Below are 23024 nucleotides of genomic sequence, written 5' to 3' on the forward strand. Positions count from 1 at the left end.
GCATGTCAACTGAGCAGGATCACAGTCAAGAGGATTGTGAGGTACTCGTGCCTTATGACTGGACACCAACTTCTAATGTAGGGTACTAACATTGTCCAGTCAACACAATGCACAAATAAAACAGTTACACACATACAGTTGAAGTTGGAAGTTTACACAAAGTTAGGTTGGAGTCATTAAAACTAGTTTTTCAACCACTCCACAAATTTCTTTAGAACAAACTATAGTTTTGGCAAGTCGGTTAGAACATTACTTTGTGCCTGACACAAGTAATCTTTCCAATAATTTTTTACAGACAGATTATTTCACTTATTCACAGTATCACAATTCCAGTGGGTCAGAAGTTTACATACACTAAGTTGACTGTGCCTTTAAACAGCTTGTAAAATTCCAGAAAATTATGTCATGACTTTCGAAGCTTCTGATAGGCTAATTGACATAATTTGAGTCAATTGTAGGTGTACCTGTAAATGTATTTCAAGGCCTACCTTCAAACTCATTGCCTCTTTGCTTGACATCATGGGAAAGTCAAAAGAAATCAGCAAAGACCTAAAAAAAAAAATTGTAGACCTCCACAGGTCTGGTTCATCCTTGGCAGCAATTTCCAAACGCCTGAAGGTACCACGTTCATCTGTACAAACAATAGCACGCAAGTATAAACACCATGGGACCACGCAGCCATCATACCGCTCAGGAAGGAGATGCGAAAAGTGCAAATCAATCACAGAACAACAGCAAAGGACCTTGTGAAGATGCTGGAGGAACCAGGTACAAAAGTATCTATATCCACAGGAAAAAATAACCTGAAAGGCCGCTCAGCAAGGGAGAAGCCACTGCTCCAAAACCGCTATAAAAAAGCCAGACTATGGTTTGCAACTGCACATGGGGACAAAGATCGTACTTTTTGGAGAAATGTCCTCTGGTCTGATGAAACAAAAATAGAACTGTTTGGCCATAATGACCATTGTTATGTTTGGAGGAAAAAGGGTAAGGCTTGCAAGCCGAAGAACACCATCCCAACCGTGAAGCACTGGGGTTTGTGGAAAGCTTGTGGAAGGCTACCCGAAACGTTTGACCCAAGTTAAACAATTTAAAGGCAATGCTACCGAATACTAATTGAGTATGTAAACTTCTGACCTACTGGGAATGTGTTGAAAGAAATGAAAGCTGAAATAAATCAATCATTCTCTCTACTATTATTCTGATGATCCTAACTGACCTAAAACAGAGATTTTTTACTCTGATTAAATGTCAGGAATTGTGAAAAACTGAGTTTAAATGAATTTGGCTAAGGTATATGTAAACTTCCGTATACAGCCCCCTCCCACACGCAGTCATACCACACGTTGTCGACAAGCATCACATATCCTGTCTGGCATCATGGGCAGGTAGGAGGAGTCGATGTTTGGCAGAATCCTCACATCCTTCACAGTCACCACCTCCAGAGAACACTCACCATCACCTTGACAAACACACACAATATGCAGATAATGAGCCCCTCAAAGATGTCATTCTTCACACTTCATTTAAAACCTTCCAAGGGTACTCTATGAATTGCTTATCTCTATGAAAAATGTGAAGACCTTGTTCACAAGAGACTGAAGTTTTGCCCAGCCCCGAACTCACACAATTGACGTCACATTTATTTACATTTATTTATTATGCAGTTTATTTTACAAACATGTATTAATCAAGGCAGAGCCCCCCAGTTACCCATGTGGGCCCCCTATCTCCTCTTCTACCCCATCTGATGATCAGCAGAGCTGCATTAGACAGCAGCAGGCTGTCTACACTCATTGGGAGTGGGCTCCTGAGTCCTCCTGTGGTTGGCAGTTGCAGTATAAAAAAACATACATAATATATACTACAAATAATATATACAGTATATATTTCCTTTTTGTTAAAACATTTTTTACATTTGCTTAGTATTGGGGCTCACCACAGGCCTGGGCCCAGGGGTTTCAGCCCTGGTAAGCCTGTGCATACATTCGGCCCTGGACATATAGAAAAGACACAGATAAATAAATTCCTAGGACACCAAAGTTCCACAACCAACACACAATACGAATAACCCATGCAATCCTGCCCTGAAAAAGTCTAGTTCATCTAGCTAGCTGTGTAGCTCACTTTGTCAGAAGAACACTGCTTATAAACAATTGTGAGGATTGTCCGCGTAGTCACGGCCCCATTGTATAATCGCTTGTTAGTATAAATATGTTCTTACCTATTGAGTAGGCAATGCTGTGGCCAAGTGTAGTGTCTCGGGGTCTTTCAGAAAAATCATTAGGCATATCATGGTCATGTTCAGGGCACATAACATAAAACATTTTAAAATGTTTTGCATGTGTTTCTTATTGGTCATTCTTCAGGTTGTCCCTCCCAGTTTCGACTTGTTTGTTCCCAGCGTATATGACCCAGTTGAACGTCATCAAAGTTGTTGAAGGACACCGAACCTGCAATAGTAGCCAAAATTGTAATCATATTCAGTTGTGGTTTTGTTTGTAGGTTACACCTCAATATCAAAGTAACCTGAAAGGCTTCGGAACTGGCCGATTTAATGCCAGTCCACTCAACCTTGTCTGTATCCATGCCTGTCACACTGGTGTTCAATTCCCCGACGGAGAGGCCAGACATTTGCCCGTCCTTACTAGCGTTTAACCATTTTATTTATAAAAAAATGTTTTGGTTATACTTACAATATGTTCTATTTCTATAGGGTCAAGTATCTCACCTGGCTATTAAGGGTAGTGGGGTTGTGGTCACAATCATTCTTTATCACTACTTAAATCAGTTTCCGTAGTGTAGTGGTTATCACGTTCGCCTAACACGCGAAAGGTCCCCGGTTCGAGACCGGGCGGAAACACTTTTTCATGCCATGAGGTGGTTATCATTTAAAACTTCACATTGCGGTCCACATGCTGTTTCCACGTTTTTATTATTTTATTAACAAAATCTTATTTGCAAAAGGCCTCCTGCAGGGAAGGGCACTGGGATTAAAAAAATAAATACAATACAAAACACACATCACAACAAGAGAGACATACAACACTACATAAAGAGAGACCTAAGACAACAACTTGACAAGGCAGCAACACATGACAACACAACATAACAACAGCATGTTAGCAACACAACATGGTAGCAGCACAAAAACATGGTACAAACAATATTGGGCAAAGTCAACAGCACAAAGGTCAAGAAGGTAGAGACAACAATACATCATACAAAGCAGCCACAACTGTCAGTAAGATTGTCCATGCCTGACTATTTGAATGAAGAGATTGAGATAAAACTGTCCAGTTTGAGTGTTTGTTGCAGATCATTCCAGTCTAGCTGCAGCGAACTGAAAAGAGAAGCAACCCAGGGATGTGTGTGCTTTGGGGACCTTTAATAGAATGTGACTGGCAGAGCGGGTGTTGTATGTGGAGAATGAGGGCTGCAGTAGATATCTCAGATAGGGGGAGTGAGGCCTAAAGAGGGTTTTTATAAATAAGCATCAACCAGTGGGTCTTGCAATGGGTATACAGAGATGACCAGTTTACAGAAGAGTATAGAGTGCAGTGACGCGTCCTATAAGGAGCATTGGTGGCAAATTTGATGGCCGAATGGTAAGAAACATCTAGCCGCTAGAGATCACCCTTACCTGCCGATCTATAAATTATGTCTCCGTAATCTAGCATGGGTAGGATGGTCATCAGTGATGGTTTTCTCCTTATGTTGTTCTTCATTGAAGTTCACTTCTACAGCACTGAAACAGGGGTTGCTTGGTCTGCTGCAGAAGCAAGACATTTCACTGTGTTTTATTTTCCCTGCCACTGTGGAGGTGACCTCAATCAATCAATAAATCAATCAAACGTATTTAGAAAACACGTTTCATGGTTCCTTTAACTCCAGCGAAGTTGTTTGGCACAGCTTCACCGCAATTAGTGACATCTGTAATCCAAAATAATTTAATGCTTGATCCACTCTTCGTGAGCAGTTCGAAGGGCTCCTTGGGAGTCTGCACATCCTCCCCCCGTTGAATGTGTTTGTCTGTACAACGTTTCACAGCCCCACCCACGCCATTTGGTGCCCCCTTCTGGACTTTTCAGAAAAGTTCCAGGTTATTTGTTTGAATCTGGAAATATATTACAAATGAGCACCTAGTCGCATTTTGTGACCCTTTGACATTGCGAGTTACATTTTTAATTGGTCGCATCGGTGAAAGCTGCCATTTCTAGCTGGTCACTTCACTAATCATTTTGTTGAAAATGTAATAGATATAAATCGACTGGTCAACAAAAGTGTTTCCGCCCGGTTTCGAACCGGGGACCTTTCGCGTGTGAGGCGAACGTGATAACCACTACACTACGGAAACTTGTGATTATCACGATGGCCACACACTGTCTTATCCATCATCGTTGTACATTTACGTGTTTTGTCCTCCTCATGGACCAGCATTTTTATATCCCGTTCCTGTGTCCTTACTTTCCCCACATATAGTGGTTTTATTTGGAAAATGACAACTATAAATAATTTACATACTAAACGCCATTTCCTTTATGCAAGTTTAAAAAGTCAACTGATCTAATAGGATACAGGTCACTCCTCGTTAGTATAGTGGTCAGTATCCCCGCCTGTCACGCGGGAGACCGGGGTTCAATTCCCCGACGGGGAGGTTATTTTTTCCCCCAAACATCCTTGTCATATTATCCACAAGTTGCCCCTTATGCAGTTTGCTAGACCCTTTTCACTTTCAATCAATTACATTTTCTTCTTAGTACTTCATCAGAATGAAATGTCTTCTTTAAAAAATAAATTATGTCATTCCTTTAATGAAAATGATGATATTGAGCATCGCCATCTAGTGCTGGAATAAATTCCCTGCAACTGCAGGATTAGATTTATTGGTTAACTGTCGTCCACAGGTGAGGGTTGTGCTTACAGCCCAACACCGTGCAGGACGTTTGGCATTTGCCAGAGAACACCAAGATCGGCAAATTCGCCACTGGCACCCTGTGCTCTTCACAGATCAAAGCAGGTTCACACTGAGCACGTGACAGACGTGACAGAGTCTGGAGACGCTGTGGGGAATGTTCTGCTGCCTGCAACATCCTCCAGCATGACCGGTTTGGCGGTGGGTCAGTCATGGTGTGGGGTGGCGTTTCTTTGGGGGGACCGCACAGCCCTCCATGTGCTCGCCAGAGGTAGCCTGACTGCCTTTAGGTACCGAGATGAGATCCTCAGACCCCTTGTGAGACCATATGCTGGTGCGGTTGGCCCTGGGTTCCTCCTAATGCAAGACAATGCTAGACCTCATGTGACTGGAATGTGTCAGCAGTTCCTGCAAGAGGAAGGCATTGATGCTATGGACTGGCCCGCTCGTTCCCCAGACCTGAATCCAATTGAGCACATCTGGGACATCATGTCTCGCTCCATCCACCAACGCCACGTTCCACCACAGACTGTCCAGGAGTTGGCGGATGCTTTAGTCCAGGTCTGGGAGGAGATCCCTCAGGAGACCATCCGTCACCTCATCAGGAGCATGCCCAGGCATTGTAGGGAGGTCATACAGGCACGTGGAGGCCACACACACACTACTGAGCCTAATTTTGACTTGTTTTAAGAACATTACATCAAAGTTGGATCAGCCTGTAGTGTGGTTTTCCACTTTAATTTTGAGTGTCACTCCAAATCCAGACCAAATCCAGATACATTTTATTTCCATTGATAATTTGTGTGATTTTTTGTCAGCACATTCAACTATGTAAAGAAAAAAGTATTTAATAAGAATATTTCATTCATTCAGATCTAGGATGTGTTAATTTAGTGTTCCCTTAATTTTTTTGGAGCAGGGTATTTACTGTCTTTAGTGTACTTACATTGAAGTTTTAAAAAATGAATATATAAAATGTATGGAAGAGGAACTCTAGAAGAACTCAGGTGGGGAGATAAGTGATGTCAGACTTTCTATTATAAATTGTAATTCCCATTGGTTCTGCCTCTGACTGAGCGGTGTCACAATCATTTTTAGTTATTTCATTGCGAGGGCCAATCCGTGTTCGTATAGTGGTCAGTATCTCTGTCTGGCGGCGGTCGACCTGGTTTCAATTCTCCTCTTTCCTTTGCTGTTGTTATGGAGTTTGTCATCCACTGTGCTGTATTTGGATTCATGATTTGCAATGTAGTAGTGGCAGCACTGTGAATGATAATTGGCACAGTTTTATATCTCCAATATACACTAAAAATATTTTTTTAGTAACTAGTTCCACAGCCTTGTTGCATGAAATTTACATTTTGAGTTGGCCAAACTTTGTTCTGACTCAATGAGACAAGTTGGGGACAAGTTCATTTTACTTAGAATGAATTATAAAAAATGTGTTCATATGGAAATTATTTTGATATGTTGTAAAATTGTTTCGTTAAAAGGAGAATATATTTTTTACAAAATCTCTATTTTTCCTTCCAAACTTTATCCGCAACGTTATATTGTAGTGATGGGGAATAAAATGTATAGTTAAATATTGGGATATAATTTTTGAAGCTATATTGTATCCAAGTCTGGCCCCACCCATTAGGCAGATTGATGCGGGCGGCTGACCAAGACGCACCTCCAACAACACATAAAACCTCACAGACTAATTCTGCCCTAAAACACTAACAATTTCTCTCAATCTAACAAGTCACGTAGCAGATCTAGCCTATGGTAGAAAGACAATGTAGCCTTTTCTGTAGCCTACAGGCTGGAGATAAAATTACACATTTTACATCGTGCAAGTTTCTCACATCAAATAGCCTAACCTAAATGGCGCCCAATCAAATTCAAAAACGGGCTGACATGTTAACAAACACTATATCCTAAGACAAAGTAAAATGGACAATCAGGCTACTCACAACTGCTGTCCAGGAGTTTTAACAGTGGGCTAAATTGTCGTGATCAGAGGCTTCAAGTTTGTATCCATACATTTTTGATGAGCTGATCATAGCGAAAAAGAAAAATACTTCTGCATTTCCCGCTGTGTAAACACATTGATTCTCATTCCAAATAGGCAGCTAAAGTTGGACGTAGCTGATATTCATAGCTTAACAGGAAACTTCACCGCTATACACTCTGGGGTGTTGTTCAAATCTCCCTAGATAATTATGAGTGATGAGAGGGTGTTTCACTCCACTCCACTTCAATGTCTGTGTGAAGTTGCTTGATATTGGCGGGAACTGGAACACGCTGCTGTACACGTCAATACAGAGGTTCTCAAACATGCTCAATGGGTGACATGTCTGAGTATGCAGGCCATGGAATAACTGGGACATTTTCATCCCCCAGGAATTGTGTACAGATTTTTGCATTATCATGCTGAAACATGAGATGATGGCAGATGATGACTGACACTACAAAGGGCCTCGGGATCTCCTCATTGGAATCTCTGTGCATTCAAATTGCCATCAATAAAATGCAATTGTGTTTGTTGTCTGTAGTTTATGCCTACCCGTACATACCATAACCCCACCTCAACCACGGGGCACGCAGTTCACAACATTGACATCACCAAACCACTCGCCCGCATGATGCCATACATGCTATCTGCAACGTAAAGTTGAAACCAGGACTCATCCGTGAAGAGCACACTTCTCCATTGAAGGTGAGCATTTGCCCACTGAAGTTGGTTACCACACCGAACTGCAGTCAGGTCTTGACCCTCCTTAGGACAACGAGCACACAGATGAGTTTCCCTGAGACAATTTTTGCACAAACGGTCGGAAACTATTTGGTTGTCCAAACCCACAGTTTCATCAGCTGTTCGGGTGACTGGTCTCAGACGACCCTGCAGATAAAGAAGCCAGATGTGGAGATCCTGTGGAATTGTGTTGTATGGCAAAACTACACATTTTAGAGTGGCCTTTTATTGTCCCCAGTGCAAGGTGCACCTTTGTAATGACCATGCTGTTTAATCATCTTCTTGATATGCCACACCTGTCAGGTGGATGGATATTATCTTGGCAAAGGAGAAATGTTCACTAACAGGGATGTAAACCAATTTGTGCACACAATTTAAGAGAAATAAGCATTCTGTGGATTTTGGAAAATGTCTCAGAGCTTTTATTTCAGCTCATGGAACATGGGACCAACACTTTACCTGTTGTGTTTATATTTTTGTTCAGTATATGACTGAATATATTTTTAGCCCTCTCAGTTCCTTCAGGTTGCCCACAGTTATTCCAAACCAAACCAGAACTCTTGTCAGTTTGTTACCATAGTGATATACAGCTGCTCAGCCATCAACTTCACTTAGGTAATCAATCCATCAACATGATTAACCAATAAACTGTATCAATCAATACAGTACTTATGGCCAAATCTTCACTTAGTTGAGACACATATGGGCTCTGGTGAAAAGTAGTGAGCTATAAAAGTAGTGAGCTTGTTCCCTCCAGGTAGATATTGACCTGTGGATGCCTAACTGTCCAGCCTCCATGACGCTCCCCCCTCCCCAGTCCAAAGTCACGTTGACCGAAGATGAGATTCTCTCCATCTTCCCGGACATCAACTCCACCTGCAACCTCCTCATCACTGTCCCAGCCCACAGCAGACTACATAAGACACACAGTTTCTGATGACTGATGTCCCAGCCCAATGCCGACTACGTACAATCCACACATCTTGTCTCTTATCCACTAAAATCTTGTCTTTTACCTCCATCTCTTCTTTCCTCTCCTAGGTGCCTCTGTGTCAGTATTGTGAGCCTGTGTTCAGCAGTGGCGCTCCCCGCAGGCTGGTGGTGAAGGTGCAGGCCGAGCTCAGGGCCATTTCTGATGAGATCACAGACAGGAACAAGAAGCTGGAGCTGCCCTATGACTACATGTCCCCCGACCACATCGAGAACAGTGTGGCCATCTGAGCTGCTGTGATTACACACTCAAGTAGACAGACACACACTTCCAGCCACATGCACACACTAGCATAATGGTTTTACTCTATCAACCACAATGTTTGTTCAGTTTATAATAATCATGATTACAACAATCTTTTTAAACACTGAAACGTAACTGCTTTGATGGTGTTGTCTCTTTACATCGTCATTAAGACTGCACTCCAGTTGTCATTACACTATTGACCTCGAAGACAGTTTTTTAATTGTTACCCTTTAAATCAGGGACTGATTTACATCTGGGACACCAGGTGTGTGCAATTAGGTAGAACAGAAAACCAGCAGGCTCTGGACCTCGTAGGGTAAGAGTTCAGTACCCCTGCACTATTGTATAGCCTATACCACGTGTCAAACTCATTCCATGGAGGGCCGAGTGTCCGCGGGTTTTCGCGCCTCCCTTATACTTGATTGATGAATTAAGGTCACTAATTAGTAAGGAACTCCCCTCTGCTGGTTGTCTAGGGCTTAATTGAAAGGAAAAACAAAAACCAGTAGACACTAGATGTGAGTTTGACACCCCTGGCCTATACACTACACCAGGGGTATTCAACTCGTGGTCCAGGGTTGATTTTGAAGGCACTACATACTCACCTCAGTTTAAAATGACACAGTGTAGTGCTGCTGATGGGATTTAATGATCTTGATGAGATGCAGCGATACAGAGACCAGGTAGTTCTCTCCTCTCCTAATGTAAACCAGGAATCAACAATAGCAGCAAAGAATACCAGCTGCATCTCAATAGTCTATAGTGGCCTCCTCTCCTTTTGTTCTCCATCTTTGCTGCGCGAGAGGCGGACTAGGACTTAGCTTCCACCTTTCCAGTTTTTTAATGTCAGTGTACTTAGATGGAGGAAAGGAGATGAGTGCACACCCCCTAAGACTATTGAGATGCATCCCACAGAGTTTCAACAACAGGGAGCAGCATTGATTCACTGTAAAACGACTTCAATTAAAGTGCCTGAGCATTTTAAACTGTCAATATTAACAAAAGTCTTTAAAAACAATCAAAACATGCTTTCACAAGCAGCAGCTTAAAAGTATGGCATTGCTGATATTACTATACTGACACTGAGCCAAGAAAGGCGGGGAGAGAGTAAGAGATCAGAATAATAAATAGAGCTGAACACTGTAAAAGGCATCATGGACAGTGAAGTTTGTACAGTGCAATAATGTTTTGTATATCTTGCATAACTGGCAGCATTTAGCAAAGTATAATATACAGTATTTGAGAACTCTACAGTAGTATTTCTCCTTAAAGGGATAGTTCTATCTAAATAAATAAAAATAATCAAGGGAAAAGTCTAAATGGGATCCTTAGGACATCACAATTCTGACGTCACCCCATTGAAGTTTAAATTTAACAGTGAAGGCGAGAGTTAAGATTAGAGTTAGGTAAGGATTATGTTTACTTACGGTAAGGGGGGGGGTATGGTTAGGGTAGGGACATCCCAAGGGTCCCAGATAGAACTGACCATGAAGAAAGGCTAAATGACAAATATTCTCATATTGTTTTTCATTTGACCAAAAGAGAGGAGTCTGTTCTAATGTCATCAAACCGACCACTGTGACCTCACAGAAGGCGACATGGTTTCACATGGGTTCTCTTCACACTCCAACAGGTTTGTTGTTCTGACCATAGTAATAGAATAAACTACTTCTATAGTTCACACATCAGTAGCAGCATGAGTGTTAGAGATCAAATCAGTTACATTTAGACAATACTGTGGCTTCTGCCTCATCCTCAGTTTAGATCTTAGGCCCTCATCTTCACACTAATTTCTCTCTATCTGCATCTTTCGCTCATCTATCATTGTCAACATTCTTCTCCCTCCATTCATCTTATCTATCTCTTATTCTCTCTCTACCCTATCCCCTCTCCCCCCCATCCTCCCTCACCCCACATCTTGTATCTTCCCTTCCCTCTTCACCTCTCATCTCCCTCCCTCCCTCCCTCTCCTAGCTGATGTGGTCCAGCACCAGGACTTTGCACTCCCTCTTAGCAATCTTGTCCAATGACAGCACAGCTTTCTCCTGGGGGGGCAGGTAGAGGGGCCGACCTACAGGAGAGCCCACCGGGGGGGTGATGGCTCGCCTTTCCATCGCACTGCCAGTCCTGAAACACAGACACACCAGTATGAGCTTAAAAATGCATGCGATACAATAAATCAGTGTACAGAGGACACATAATGACTGTGTGTGTGTGTGTGTGTGTGTGTGTGTGTGTGTGTGTGTGTGTGTGTGTGTATCCTCCCTGCTAACCTCATGATGTGAGAGCGTGACGGTTGTTGATGAGAGAAACTCTGTGATCGTCCCAGACTGGCCTGGTGTCTATCCAGTAGGTCTCTTACAGCAGGGCTGGATGGACTGTTCTTACCTTGAAACACAGATACAGTTGCTCTTTGTTTTCCTTCAGTTCATGTTAAAAAAGGATTTGTCATTTACTAATAACAGTAAAAAATGTGCTTAATTTGAAAAAGGCTTTTCATTAAAGTTCTCATATCGGAGCTCTACTAAGGAAAACAATTAAACATACAACAAAAACAATAGTGCCTTTGGAAAGAATTCAGACCCCTTGCCTTTTTTCCAAATGTTGTTAGATTACAGCCTTATTCTAAAAATTGATTAAATTGTTTTTTCCCCCCTCATCAATCTACACACAATACCCCATTATGACAAAGCAAGAACAGGTTTTTCGTCATTTTTTCTCAATTAAAAAAAAAATAAATAATAATAGAAACATCACATTTACATAAGTATTTGCAAACATTTTTAAAAGAAATCTCACTTTGTCATTATAGTGTATTGTGTGTAGATTGCTGAGATTTTTTTTATTGAATCATTTTAGAATGAGGCTGTAACATAACAAAATTTGGAAAAAGTCAAGGGGTCTGAATATTTTCCGAAGGCACTGTACATTTAGAATCATGCAGGGACAATAGCAATAGTAGTCTAGCAACATGCATGGCAACATAACAAGCAAAAATAGCACAGGAAAATCTAGTTTTCACAATTTCTGATGAACATTATCGATATGCATATTCAATAGACTCTGTAGATTCTCTAGGTTCTTACGGGAGAGAGGGCGGGCGTCGGGGGGTGGGTTGGAGACAGATGCTGTGAACTGCAGCTTCAGCTTCATATGTTGACTCAGCTATAGAGACAGAAAGAGAGAGAGGAGAAAGGATAACATAATAATAATGATTATTACTACACTGAACAACATTTCTAAAAACACAACATGTAAAGTGTTGATCCCATGTTTCATGATCTGAAATAAAAGATCAGAGAAATGTTCCATATGCACAAAAAGCTTATTTTGTGCACAAATTTGTTTACATACCTGTTAGTTAGAATTTTGAAAATAAGCTATTTGTGCATAGATCAAATTTTGGGGATCTTTCATTTCAGCTCATGACACATGAGGCCAAAGCTTAACATGTTGACTTCACATATTTGTTCAGTATACAATGTTTTTTATCATCAGACACACCCGAATAGGCGAATACACACACACACACACACAGTGTATCCCCATCCCGTGTGTATTGTACCTCGTAGAGTCCTGCCTTGAGTATCTGGAAGGCGACAGTGAAGGAGAGAGTGCAGCCTTTCCGACAGTGGCCCAGGTTACTGAGGGGGGAGTGACACACTACAGCCCCCAACGCTGCATCCTCACTCTGCCCACGACCTGGAGGGGGAGGTGAAGGAGGAGAAAGGGGGTCGAAAGGAGAGAAGAAATTGAGAAAATAAAAAGGTGCTTGAAAACTGTTCTTCACAGAAATAAGACACCAGTCACCATTGGCAAAAACAATTGGTCACAATGATTGTACATTTGTCAAGGAATCTTCCTTCCTCGGCTGTCCAGAGCCTCCACACACACCCCCCTCACCCTCGGGTGTCCAGACCAGACGTACAGCCAGGAAGTCTTGCAGGTTGTTGAGCAGAGTGTATCTGACCCTGAAGTGGTCCTTGGTCTGCACAGTACTGGGGCTACTGGCAGTCATCACAAACCTGGGACGGTCCAACCGGATACTGGGCAGTCTGGAGGGAAAGTGGGATGGATGGAGGAGAGAAAAGGGAAGGGTAGGAGAGGAGAGTTAATAAACTAATCTAAGAAAACTGAAGTTTCTGGGTGGATGGTAGCAACATCATAAACAGTTGTAGGTCAGACAGAGATGAGTAGTGAAGTGACATTGTGCACATGCAACAAACATGCAATTCAGTGGCACCTGTAGTGTGTGTAGATGCAGTTGGTGAAGGGCATCTTGGGAGTTGACCACTGAAGCACTGCTACTAGAGGAACTTCAAGACCCTGAATAAACACATAGTGACACATCACACTCTGAAGTGACAAAAGTTACTTTTTGGGGAACTGACCAAATTCAGAAAGAAATGTGAGTTATAGTTCTGTAATTCTCATTGAAAGCAATTATAAGAAGTGGTCAATCTGTTCTATGTGCGCTATTTCTTAAGTTTCATTTTTTTGCGTATTTTACTTTAGATTTTGTACACCAGATTCAGACAGCTGAAAATACAATATTTTTGGTTTTGGAAAAGATATTTCACAGGGGTTTAGATGGTACAATGATTCTCTACACTATACTGGCTTTGTCACATAAACTCAAATTAGGCAAACTATTCGAATTTCAGCAACCAGAAATGGCTTTCTGCATAGTGTTTTTAACTTAACTCAGGAAAAAAAACATATTCACATACACACCACAGCCGGGTGGTGGCACTTTAATTGGGGAAGATGGGCTTCTCACTCACTCACACACCTCTTTGGAGTCGTCCTGGGGCATGTTGCTGAGCTGCAGCTGGAACAGGAAGTCGTATTCCTCCAGGGCGCTGAGCATGCTGGGTAGTCGACAGGCTACACTCTCCATCCTGCAGAACGACTCCATGGCAACCTCTCCTGACTGGTGGCTGGAAGGATAGACAAAATATAACAACACGGATGCGAGGAAGACAATAATTTAATGTACCAGTAAATACACTATGTGTGGACACCAACATACAATGTAAGGTACTAACATTGTCCAGTCAACACAATGCACAAATAACACAGTTACACGTATATACAGACCCCCGCCCCCCTTTCCCTCTCACACACACAGTCGTACCACACGTTGTCGACAAGCATCACAGATCCATCTGGCATCATGGGCAGGTAGGAGGCATTGAAGTTTGGCAGAATCCTGATGTCCTTCACAGTCACCTCCTCCTGAGAACACTCATTTAATACTGGAAAGTGGGGAGAGAAGAGAGGCGGAAAGAAAGGGTTGAAATGGGAATATAGGAGACTGAGAGAAGAGAAATAAGGGCAAGAGACAGTAGTTTAAGTAACATCAATCTGATCCATCTATCTAATCCAATTATTGTGTCAGTGGAACTAGTATTGACTCTCAAATGAGTTGTCAGTACTGGCCATCTGGCCCTCATACCTTTGAGCACAGTGAGATGCTTCCCAGAGACAGTCATCTGCTTACAGCGAACAGTAGGGGGTGGTAGCACTGTCAGAGTGGTACTCACTGAGGAGAGAGGGGGTGCTTAGTTAAATCTGATATGCTTTATTAAGTCAATAAACGTAGATAACGGATTCATATCCATATCTGATATGGTCAAAAAGAGGTTAGGATGGCTTTGTCAGTGATGCGGTGTTGACAAGTGTGTGTGTGTGTGTGTGTGTGTGTGTGTATTTTTCTGTACCCTGTGCTTTGAAGGTGTTAAGGTCTTGTCTGAAGGTGTGTGTGGGGATTCGCTGCTGTAGGATGCTAAGGTAGCCATGTTCCTGAACCTCTGCTTTCTCTGCCTCTCTCTTCCACACTGTCACCATCACCTGGACACACACAAACAAACAATATGCAGATAATGAGCCCCTTAAAAGCGGACATTGTTCACTTTTCACACTTGATCTAAAACCCAGCCTTCCAAGGGTACTACTGTATGAATGCAATTTCTTTACGCAAAATGTAAAGCATTAATGGAACACTGAGGTTGCATCCCAAATGGAATATTCCCTATATAGTGCAATAAAAAGTAGTGCACTACATAGGGAAAGGGGTGCCATTTGGGACACACCCTGAATTAGTCTGACCTCTCACCTTGACTTTGAGGGTGTCGACGGGAAGTTTGTCTAATGACACGGTCAGGGGAAAGATGACTTCATCAGTCAACACAACAGGCTCGTCCAATGGAGACTAGCGGAGAAAGAAGGGGGAGTGAGGGGGAGAAAGGGGGAGGGAGAGAGAGAGACAGACAGACAGCAGAGTGAGAGGTAGGGAGGAAGTAAGAGGGGAAAAGGAAGACAAAAAAGGAGCAGAAAAAAAGGAGAGATGGAAGAAGACAAGAGGCAGAGAAAGAGACAGAGGGTGAACATTACCCATGCTCTATTTACTGCAGTCACAGAGAGAGGTCATTGTTACACAAAATGCCTCTTCATCTTCAGTCAGTCATTAAGAGACAACACAGGGAGTCCCTATTGTTCTCCTCACACACACACACACACACACACACACACACACACACACACACACACACACACACACACACACACACACACACACACTATTATCACGGGGTCAACAAAAGACAGCGGCAGACACAAATACTGTAGATGTTTTCTGATATCTATGCCTATGAGACAACAGTACAGTAGTGGATTTAGTTAGTGTGATCTGTGATGTTGCTGCTGATACTTTACTAGCTAGCTACAACTCTATGATACACATTCAAACAAAGGGACTTTACTTAGCCCATATAAAATCACACATTTCCACAGGCCAGTAGGAAAGACCAACCAACCAACCCCTTATGATGTCATGTCAGTTTCTATCATAGAAGTAGGAATCAGAAATCATTTCTATACTGACACTAATATGAGGCTTATAAGAAAGTTCCCAGTATGTCAGCCAATATACAGTGCGGGTGCTGCTGGGTGTTGATGTTATGATGCAGATTTACAGAATAAAGGTGAGAGGCCATCCCTTAAAAACAAAAAACCTGTCAGTTTGCATTCTGAGGTGACTTGTGAGAGCAGGTCAGAGTAAATATAGCTCAGGTAAGGGGTTAGTGCAGAACAGACCGATAGGGGCAGATACAGAGATGAATTCCCTTAGAAGGGCATATAGAAAGAAAGACATCATTAGATTCCTATCAAAAATGTTCATACCAGAATCTAGGATACCAAAGTTACACAACAAACACACACAATACCAAATAACCCATAACGATCCCCATAACCCATAATGATCACCATACCTGCAACGGCGCCCTGCGGAACTCCCGAACCCCACTACCCGTGCTGTTGTGGATGAGAAGCGGCCTGCAGTCCCTGAAGCCCCGGCATCTCGCATCCACCCTGCCTGTCAACGCCGGAGCCCCGTACTCATCCTCGGCCTCCTCCGTGCCCTCGTCCCCGCTGCTCTGGTAATCGTGGTGGAGATGATGCGACCGGTGCCTGCTCTCTCCGGGGCTGACGCTGGCAACGGCGCACAAAGAACCGGCCAGCTCCCTCCATGCCCGGACACTTGGGGTCTCCGAGCCGAACCCAGCAACATCTTCCCCGCCTCCCACTATATAAATCCCCGGCCCTGTCGGTGTCTCTCCGCTGGACGCGTCCCTGCACCGAAGCACCAGGAGAAAGCGGACCGTCTCACCGAGGTAGAGGTGACTGCGCCGGGGTAAGGTTCTGTAACGGGCCGGGTCCGAAAGGTCGGAGATTGGCACCGCGGGGAAGTACATGAAATACTCGCACTGAGACTCCATCATCCGAACCATCGCAGCAAACAAGCACCTGCCTGTCAAATATAGGCTATAGAGACTGTATATTCTACAAACGCTCCTGATGTAGCCTACACAAACAGATCATCAAGTAATGCACTGATATCAAACCGAATAAGATCCAGCATCCTATCTATTTGATGAACAAAAGGTTAACACCATTCTTGATTTAAAGACAGTAGCCTAGTCATTTCATAGGTCCTGCATCATCATCGCTCCTCTACATACATGTAGCTGCTACTGCAGATGGGCTAGCAGCCTCGGAAGCGATGTTCAAAAGCGCAAGTAGACACGGGCAAAAGTAAATCAGCATAGAGGATGCTGCAACAATAACAAATGGGTTTTCAGAATCATTTATCAACAATGACGTGCCCTGCCCTGTGTGTGTATGTGTGGTTGACCCTGGAATGGATTCAAATTAAAACATAATATAGCCTATTTCTAACCACTTTGAAATAAGTTTGTATATCACATTTTAGCCACACAAACATACAAGGTTATCACTAGTTAACACAGCCACAAAAATCATAATTATGGCTAAACCCCGCCCATTTCTACAATTGATTGTAAAACCTAACCTTAACCACACTGCTCACCTTATGCTTAACCTCAACCTTAAATTAATACCAAAAAGCTAATTTCGTGGCTGTGTTATTTGGTGGGAACCAACATATGGTTTTAGCTAGCAGATTGTAACCGAGGTAAAGACCGTTTCAGACTGGATATTCGCCTGTAGTTTTCCTTACGTCCACCAACCGCAGTTAGGGACCGTCAACATAGTGACAAATCAAAATTTTCAAATTTCAATAGCTATTTAACCACTACTCCTAAAACTTCTAGCTAACCCGAGGGCATAGACACACATTACACACATTTATTTTTTGTCAATTTACATCTTGCACTATTTTAAATAATTTATTTACATTTTTTATTTCAATAGCTTATTGGTCATACCTACTGAACTCAAACAATGTTCAGAATGTCCACTGATTACCCTTCTATATTGCACACCCTTTAGTTTGTCCATTTTCATCTCACAAGATTTTACATTAATTTTTCCAAATGTAAAATTCCAAAAGCTTCAAACATGGTGCAGAATGTACCCTTCTATATCGCACACTCTTGCTTGTGTACTGTAAAATCACTTTGGTCATGTCAATTACACACCTAAGAAGTGTGCAGTGGATATACACTCATATTGCACAACCTCGAGTTCTGTCTCTTCTATATTGTTGTATCCATAATAATGACTTATTTTACCAGTTTTTTTTCTACAGTATTTAACAGTGGTGCACAATAGGAGAGAGACAGATAACATCTCCTTTCATCGTTAATATTAACCATAAAGGAAAAGGGCAAAGTACGAGAGTCATGTTATTAATTGTCCAAAGCAGGGATGAGAGTGAGCTGGTGAGGTAGGCTGCAGTGGGTTTGCTGGTCAATACATATACTGAACATGTAACCACAGTAATGGTGGCCAGTAAATCAATTAATAAAAATGTAATATTGACAAATTAAACAGAAATTGTACACCTTTAATCTTTTCCAACATGTCAACAGACACTTAATTTCAAATAAGTATGAAACATTTCACAGTGTTAATTTTCTCTTTATCTCTGGTTGATGTACATTTCAGAGCCTCTTCAGTGTGGATGGGGTATAGCATACATTTTCAACAACAACCGACTGCACTTCCAGTTTGTGTTCTTTACTCTGTTGAACTATTTTCTCTTCATTCCTGAGCACAGCACATGGAACCACCGTCGGTATGCAAAACATTCAATCTAAAACAAACAAAGCAAAACACGTTATAAATCATATCAAATATCAATGTAGTATGACTGTCAGGACCTGGTTACAAACCTGGGTCTCCGGAGTGAGAAACAGTCACTTAACCAACTGAGCCACGAATAGTCAGCAGAACCCAGAAGATGAGGCAGACACAGCAGTACTTAAGACGGTGTATTTAATAAAGTAAAAAGGAGAAGTCCTTCAATACAAAATGGCAAATCCAAAAGGTGGTAGGTATAGCACAAAAAAGCCTCAAGAGATACTCAAAAAACAAACAGAATTCCACAAGAGCGTCCACCGGAATCGACAAGAATACACAGAACACTAGGGCTGGGTGCTAACATACAAACACAGAGCACAGAACTGAGGGAAACTAAGGGTTTAAAACAATCAGGGGAAACGAGGCACAGGTGCAAATAATAATGGGAATCAAGGGAAAAAACATAAGGTCAAAAAGCACAATGGGGGCATCTAGTGACCAAAACCCGGAACAACCCTGGCCAAATCCTGACAGAATCCCCCCCTAGGAACGGCTCCTGACGTTCCTACCAGCTCTCTCAGGGTGGAGGGCCCTGAACTGACGAATGAGGTCAGGGTCCAGGATGTCTTTGGCAGGAACCCAGGAGTGCTCCTTGGGACCGTAGCCTTCCCAGTCCACCAGATACTGCCAGGACCGCTGCACCCGGCGGGAATCCAGTATCCGATGGACGGTATAAGCCGACTGGCCTCCAATGACACGAGGCGGAGGGGGAGGTCTGTCTGCCGGGACAAGGGGAGAAAAACAACAGGTTTTAACAATGAAATGTGAAATGTGGGATTAATCTTAAGGGATCTGGGTAAGTGTAGGCGATAAGAAACTGGGTTAACTCTCCTGGCAACCTTGAAGGGACCGATGTATTTCTGGGACAGCTTGCGAGACTCCACCCGTAGTGGTAAGTCTCTTGTGGAGAGCCAGACTCTCTGGCCGGGGCGCAGGGTAGGCCCGGGACGGCGACGTCTGTTGGCTTGTTGTTGGTACCTCTGTGAGGAACGCATAAGATTAAGACGGGTCTTCCTCCACATAAGCCGACAGCGTCTGACGAACTTCAAGGCTGAAGGCACTCTGACTTCTGCCTCCTGGTCCGGGAACAATGGAGGAGCATAGCCAAACTGACACGTGCGGGGACATACCAGTGGAGGAGGAGCGCAAGGTGTTGTGCGCGTATTCGGCCCAAACAATAAAGGATGACCATGTGGACGGGTTGTCACGAGTCATACATCGGAGGGTGGTTTCCAGCTCTTGATTCATCCTCTCTGTTTGGCCGTTGGACTCCGGATGGTACCCTGAAGATAGACTGGCAGAAGCCCCCATGAGTTGGCAGAAGGCCTTCCAAAACCTTGAGGCGAACTGGGGACCTCTGTCAGAAACCATATCTTGAGGAATGCCGAAGACTCGGAACACATGATTAATTACCAACTCAGCCGTTTCCTTGGCAGAAGGTAACTTAGTCAGAGGGACGAACCTGGCCGCCTTTGAAAACCTGTCGATTATGACTAGGATAGTAGTATTGCCATGGGATGGAGGAAGTCCAGTAATAAAGTCCAATGAGATATGGGACCAGGGTCTGTGGGGAACAGGTAAAGGGTGAAGGAGTCCTTGAGGGCGGAGGTGAGAAGATTTGCCCTGGCAGCACACGGGACAGGCATTGACGAAAGTGGCAACGTCTTCTCTTATGGTAGGCCACCAGAACTTACGCTGGATGAACTCCAAGGTGCGACCTACGCCCGGATGACAGGTGAGGCGAGAGGAGTGCCCCCACAGAAGGACCTGAGTCCTCACTGCCTTGGGGACAAACAACCGATTGGCAGGACCTCCTTTCGGGTCCGGTTCGCTAGCTTGAGCACGTCTCACGGTATCCTCAACTTGCCACGAGATCGGAGCCACGATCTTAGCAGCAGGAAGGACAGGCATGTCCGTGTCATCTCGAATGGCAGGAGCGTAGACTCGGGACAGGGCATCCGGTTTGAGATTCTTCGACCCGGGCCGATAGGTGAGGATAAACTGGAATCGATTGAAGAAAAGAGACCATCTAGCTTGTCTAGAGTTCAACCGCTTCGCCTGCTGGATATACTCCAGATTTTTGTGGTCCGTAAGCACTTGAAACGGGTGAGAAGCCCCCTCGAGCCAGTGTCTCCATTCCTTCAATGCCATCTTAACCGCTAGGAGTTCACGATCCCCCACATCGTAGTTCCTCTCAGTCGGGGTAAGCCGGTGTGAGAAGAAAGCGCACGGATGAAGCTTCTTGTCTTCACCCCTCTGAGACAGGACAGCTCCAACACCAACCTCTGATGCGTCTACCTCCACCACAAATGGTTCATCCGTAGTCGGTAGTATCAGGATGGGAGCAGAGAGAACGCGCTGCTTGAGTCCTTGGAAGGCCGTCTCAGCTTCTCTTCCCCACAAAAACCTTGCATTGCCACCCTTGGTTAAAGCTGAGAGAGGGGCTGCCACCAAGCTGAAGTTCTTGATGAACTTGCGGTAAAAGTTTGTGAAGCCCAGGAAACGCTGAACTTCCTTAACGGAGTTGGGGGTGGGCCAATCCGCTACCGCCCCTACCTTCCTGGGGTCCATTTGGACTCGACCGGGTTCCACTACAAATGCCAGGAATTGTACTCGGGATGAATGGAATTCACATTTTTCCGGCTTAACGTACAGATGGCTGTCTAGGAGGCGTTTGAGTACTTGTCTGACATGCTTAGTGTGTTCTTGAAGGGAGCTCGAAAAGATGAGGATGTCATCCAGGTAAACGAACACAAATATGTTAAGCATATCCCTAAGCACATCGTTTATGAGCGCTTGGAACACCGCTGGGGCGTTGGTCAGGCCGAAGGGCATCACCAAGTATTCATAGTGACCAGTAGGCTTGTTGAAAGCGGTCTTCCACTCGTCACCAGGTCTGATCCGCACAAGATGGTATGCGTTCCGCAGGTCAAGCTTAGTGAAAACAACTGCTTCCGGGAGCAGCTCGAAGGCTGTGGCCATAAGGGGTAGCGGGTAACGGTTACGGACGGTTATGGCATTGAGTCCCCGGTAGTCGATGCAAGGACGTAATCCACCGTCTTTCTTGGCCACAAAGAAAAACCCTGCTCCCGCCGGGGAGGTGGATGGACGCATGAGGCCTGCTTCCAGAGCGTCCTTGATGTAGGTATCCATAGCAGCTCGTTCGGGTGGAGATAGGGAAAAGATCCGACCCCTGGGGGGGCAAGTGCCCGGAAACAGGTCGATGGGGCAATCGTAAGGTCTATGGGGTGGTAGCATGGTGGCCCTCTGTTTGCTAAACACCAGTTTGAGGTCATGGTAACACTCGGGAACTCGGGTCAGGTCGATGGATTCTAAAGACTCGGGAGTAGAACTCGGAGAATTCTGGAATATACAAGTAGCTTGGCACATAGGACCCCACTGCTTGATAGTGCCCATAGACCAGTCGATGTGAGGGTTATGGCTGTGAAGCCAGGGGTATCCAAGGACGAGAGGGAACTCGGAACAGGAGATCAAATGAAAGTTCATCAATTCCTGGTGTTGTGAAACTGAAAGTCGCAAGGAGGTAGTGACATGAGTGACAAGTCCAGATCCCAAAGGGCTTCCATCCAATGTAGTAACCCTCATGGGGTCACTTAGAGGTTCAGAGGGAACGCCATTGTCCTTCGCCCAGACACCATCCATGAAGTTACCTTCGGCTCCAGAGTCTACCAAGGCTTGAAGGTGAAGCTTGTGGTTGTCCCAGGAGAGAGTGACTGGAATGAGCAGACGGGAGTTGGACGGATGGGAGGAGGTTATGTTTCCCGTTACAGTTCCCCCCGGTCTGTACGGGACAGAGCGTTTCCCTGGAGCCCGGGACACGTGGAACGGAAATGGCCCGGTTTGCCGCAATATAGACAGCGTCGCTCCCTCATCCGGCGGTCTCTCTCAGCCTGGGAGATGCGTCCAATCTGCATGGGTTCCGGTGGAGCCAGCGAGGATAAAGGTGGGGACTCGGAGCTGGGACTGATAGGGGCTAGAGGTCTACGGTTGAGTTCTCTCTCTCTCTCAGACGCTGGTCAATGCGTGAGGCCAACTTGATCAGGGACTCGAGATTGTCCGGTGGTTCCCGAGTGGCCAGTTCATCTTGGATAGTGTCGGAAAGGCCTTTCAGAAAGCACACCGTGAGCGCCTCGTTGTTCCAACCACTCGCTGCTGCCACCGTGCGGGACTGGATGGCATAGTCCGTCACGCTGCGCCAACCTTGGTGGAGAGTCAGGAGCTGTTTGGCTGAGTCAGAACCACTGCTTGGGCCTTGAAACACTCGTTTGAATTCCTCAGCAAAGGCAGAGTAGCTGGCACAGCAGGAACTATGGGCATCCCACACAGCAGTAGCCCAGGCCAGGGCTTTTTCCGACAGCAGGGTGATGATATAAGCGATCTTAGACCGGTCGGTGGGAAACGACGAGGGTTGTAGCTCAAAGGAGAGAGAACATTGGGTGAGAAACCCTTTACAAGCACTTGGATCACCTGAGAACCGTTGGGGA

General features: G+C 44.4%; 1 protein-coding gene and 3 non-coding genes across 4 annotated transcripts; 2 read left to right on the forward strand and 2 right to left on the reverse strand.

The window, feature by feature from the left end:
- Positions 1-2790: 2790 nt before the first annotated feature.
- Positions 2791-2863, forward strand: trnav-aac (transfer RNA valine (anticodon AAC)). The gene has a single exon. It is a non-coding gene; the product is annotated as a tRNA-Val (tRNA).
- A 1421-nt stretch (positions 2864-4284) lies between these two features.
- On the reverse strand, positions 4285-4357 carry trnav-cac (transfer RNA valine (anticodon CAC)). The gene has a single exon. It is a non-coding gene; the product is annotated as a tRNA-Val (tRNA).
- A 228-nt stretch (positions 4358-4585) lies between these two features.
- On the forward strand, positions 4586-4657 carry trnad-guc (transfer RNA aspartic acid (anticodon GUC)). Its single transcript has one exon. It is a non-coding gene; the product is annotated as a tRNA-Asp (tRNA).
- Positions 4658-10862: 6205 nt separating this feature from the next.
- On the reverse strand, positions 10863-16808 carry LOC135508713 (trafficking protein particle complex subunit 14-like). The gene is made up of 12 exons (XM_064928942.1): positions 16167-16808; positions 15011-15106; positions 14616-14745; positions 14351-14437; positions 14030-14150; positions 13685-13832; positions 13136-13218; positions 12796-12947; positions 12458-12594; positions 11979-12057; positions 11166-11280; positions 10863-11019 (listed from the first exon to the last, which is right to left on the reverse strand). Exons 1-12 carry the CDS (start codon positions 16683-16685, stop codon positions 10863-10865), a joined length of 1824 nt encoding a protein of 607 aa, XP_064785014.1. The 5' UTR covers positions 16686-16808.
- Positions 16809-23024: the final 6216 nt, after the last annotated feature.

The sequence above is a fragment of the Oncorhynchus masou genome, chromosome 22, assembly GCF_036934945.1.
Source record: "Oncorhynchus masou masou isolate Uvic2021 chromosome 22, UVic_Omas_1.1, whole genome shotgun sequence".
Classification (NCBI taxonomy): domain Eukaryota; kingdom Metazoa; phylum Chordata; class Actinopteri; order Salmoniformes; family Salmonidae; genus Oncorhynchus; species Oncorhynchus masou.

Excerpts from the sequence above, each read along its gene's own strand:
- LOC135508713 (XM_064928942.1), bottom strand. The coding sequence starts at position 16,685 with ATGGTTCGGATGATGGAGTCTCAGTGCGAGTATTTCATGTACTTCCCC. Across the intron at positions 15,107-16,166 it reads TCCGCAGGGCGCCGTTGCAG|TCTCCATTGGACGAGCCTGT; the intron begins GTATGGTGATCA and ends TTTCTCCGCTAG. Across the intron at positions 13,833-14,029 it reads ATGCTTGTCGACAACGTGTG|CCACCAGTCAGGAGAGGTTG; the intron begins GTACGACTGTGT and ends CTATCCTTCCAG.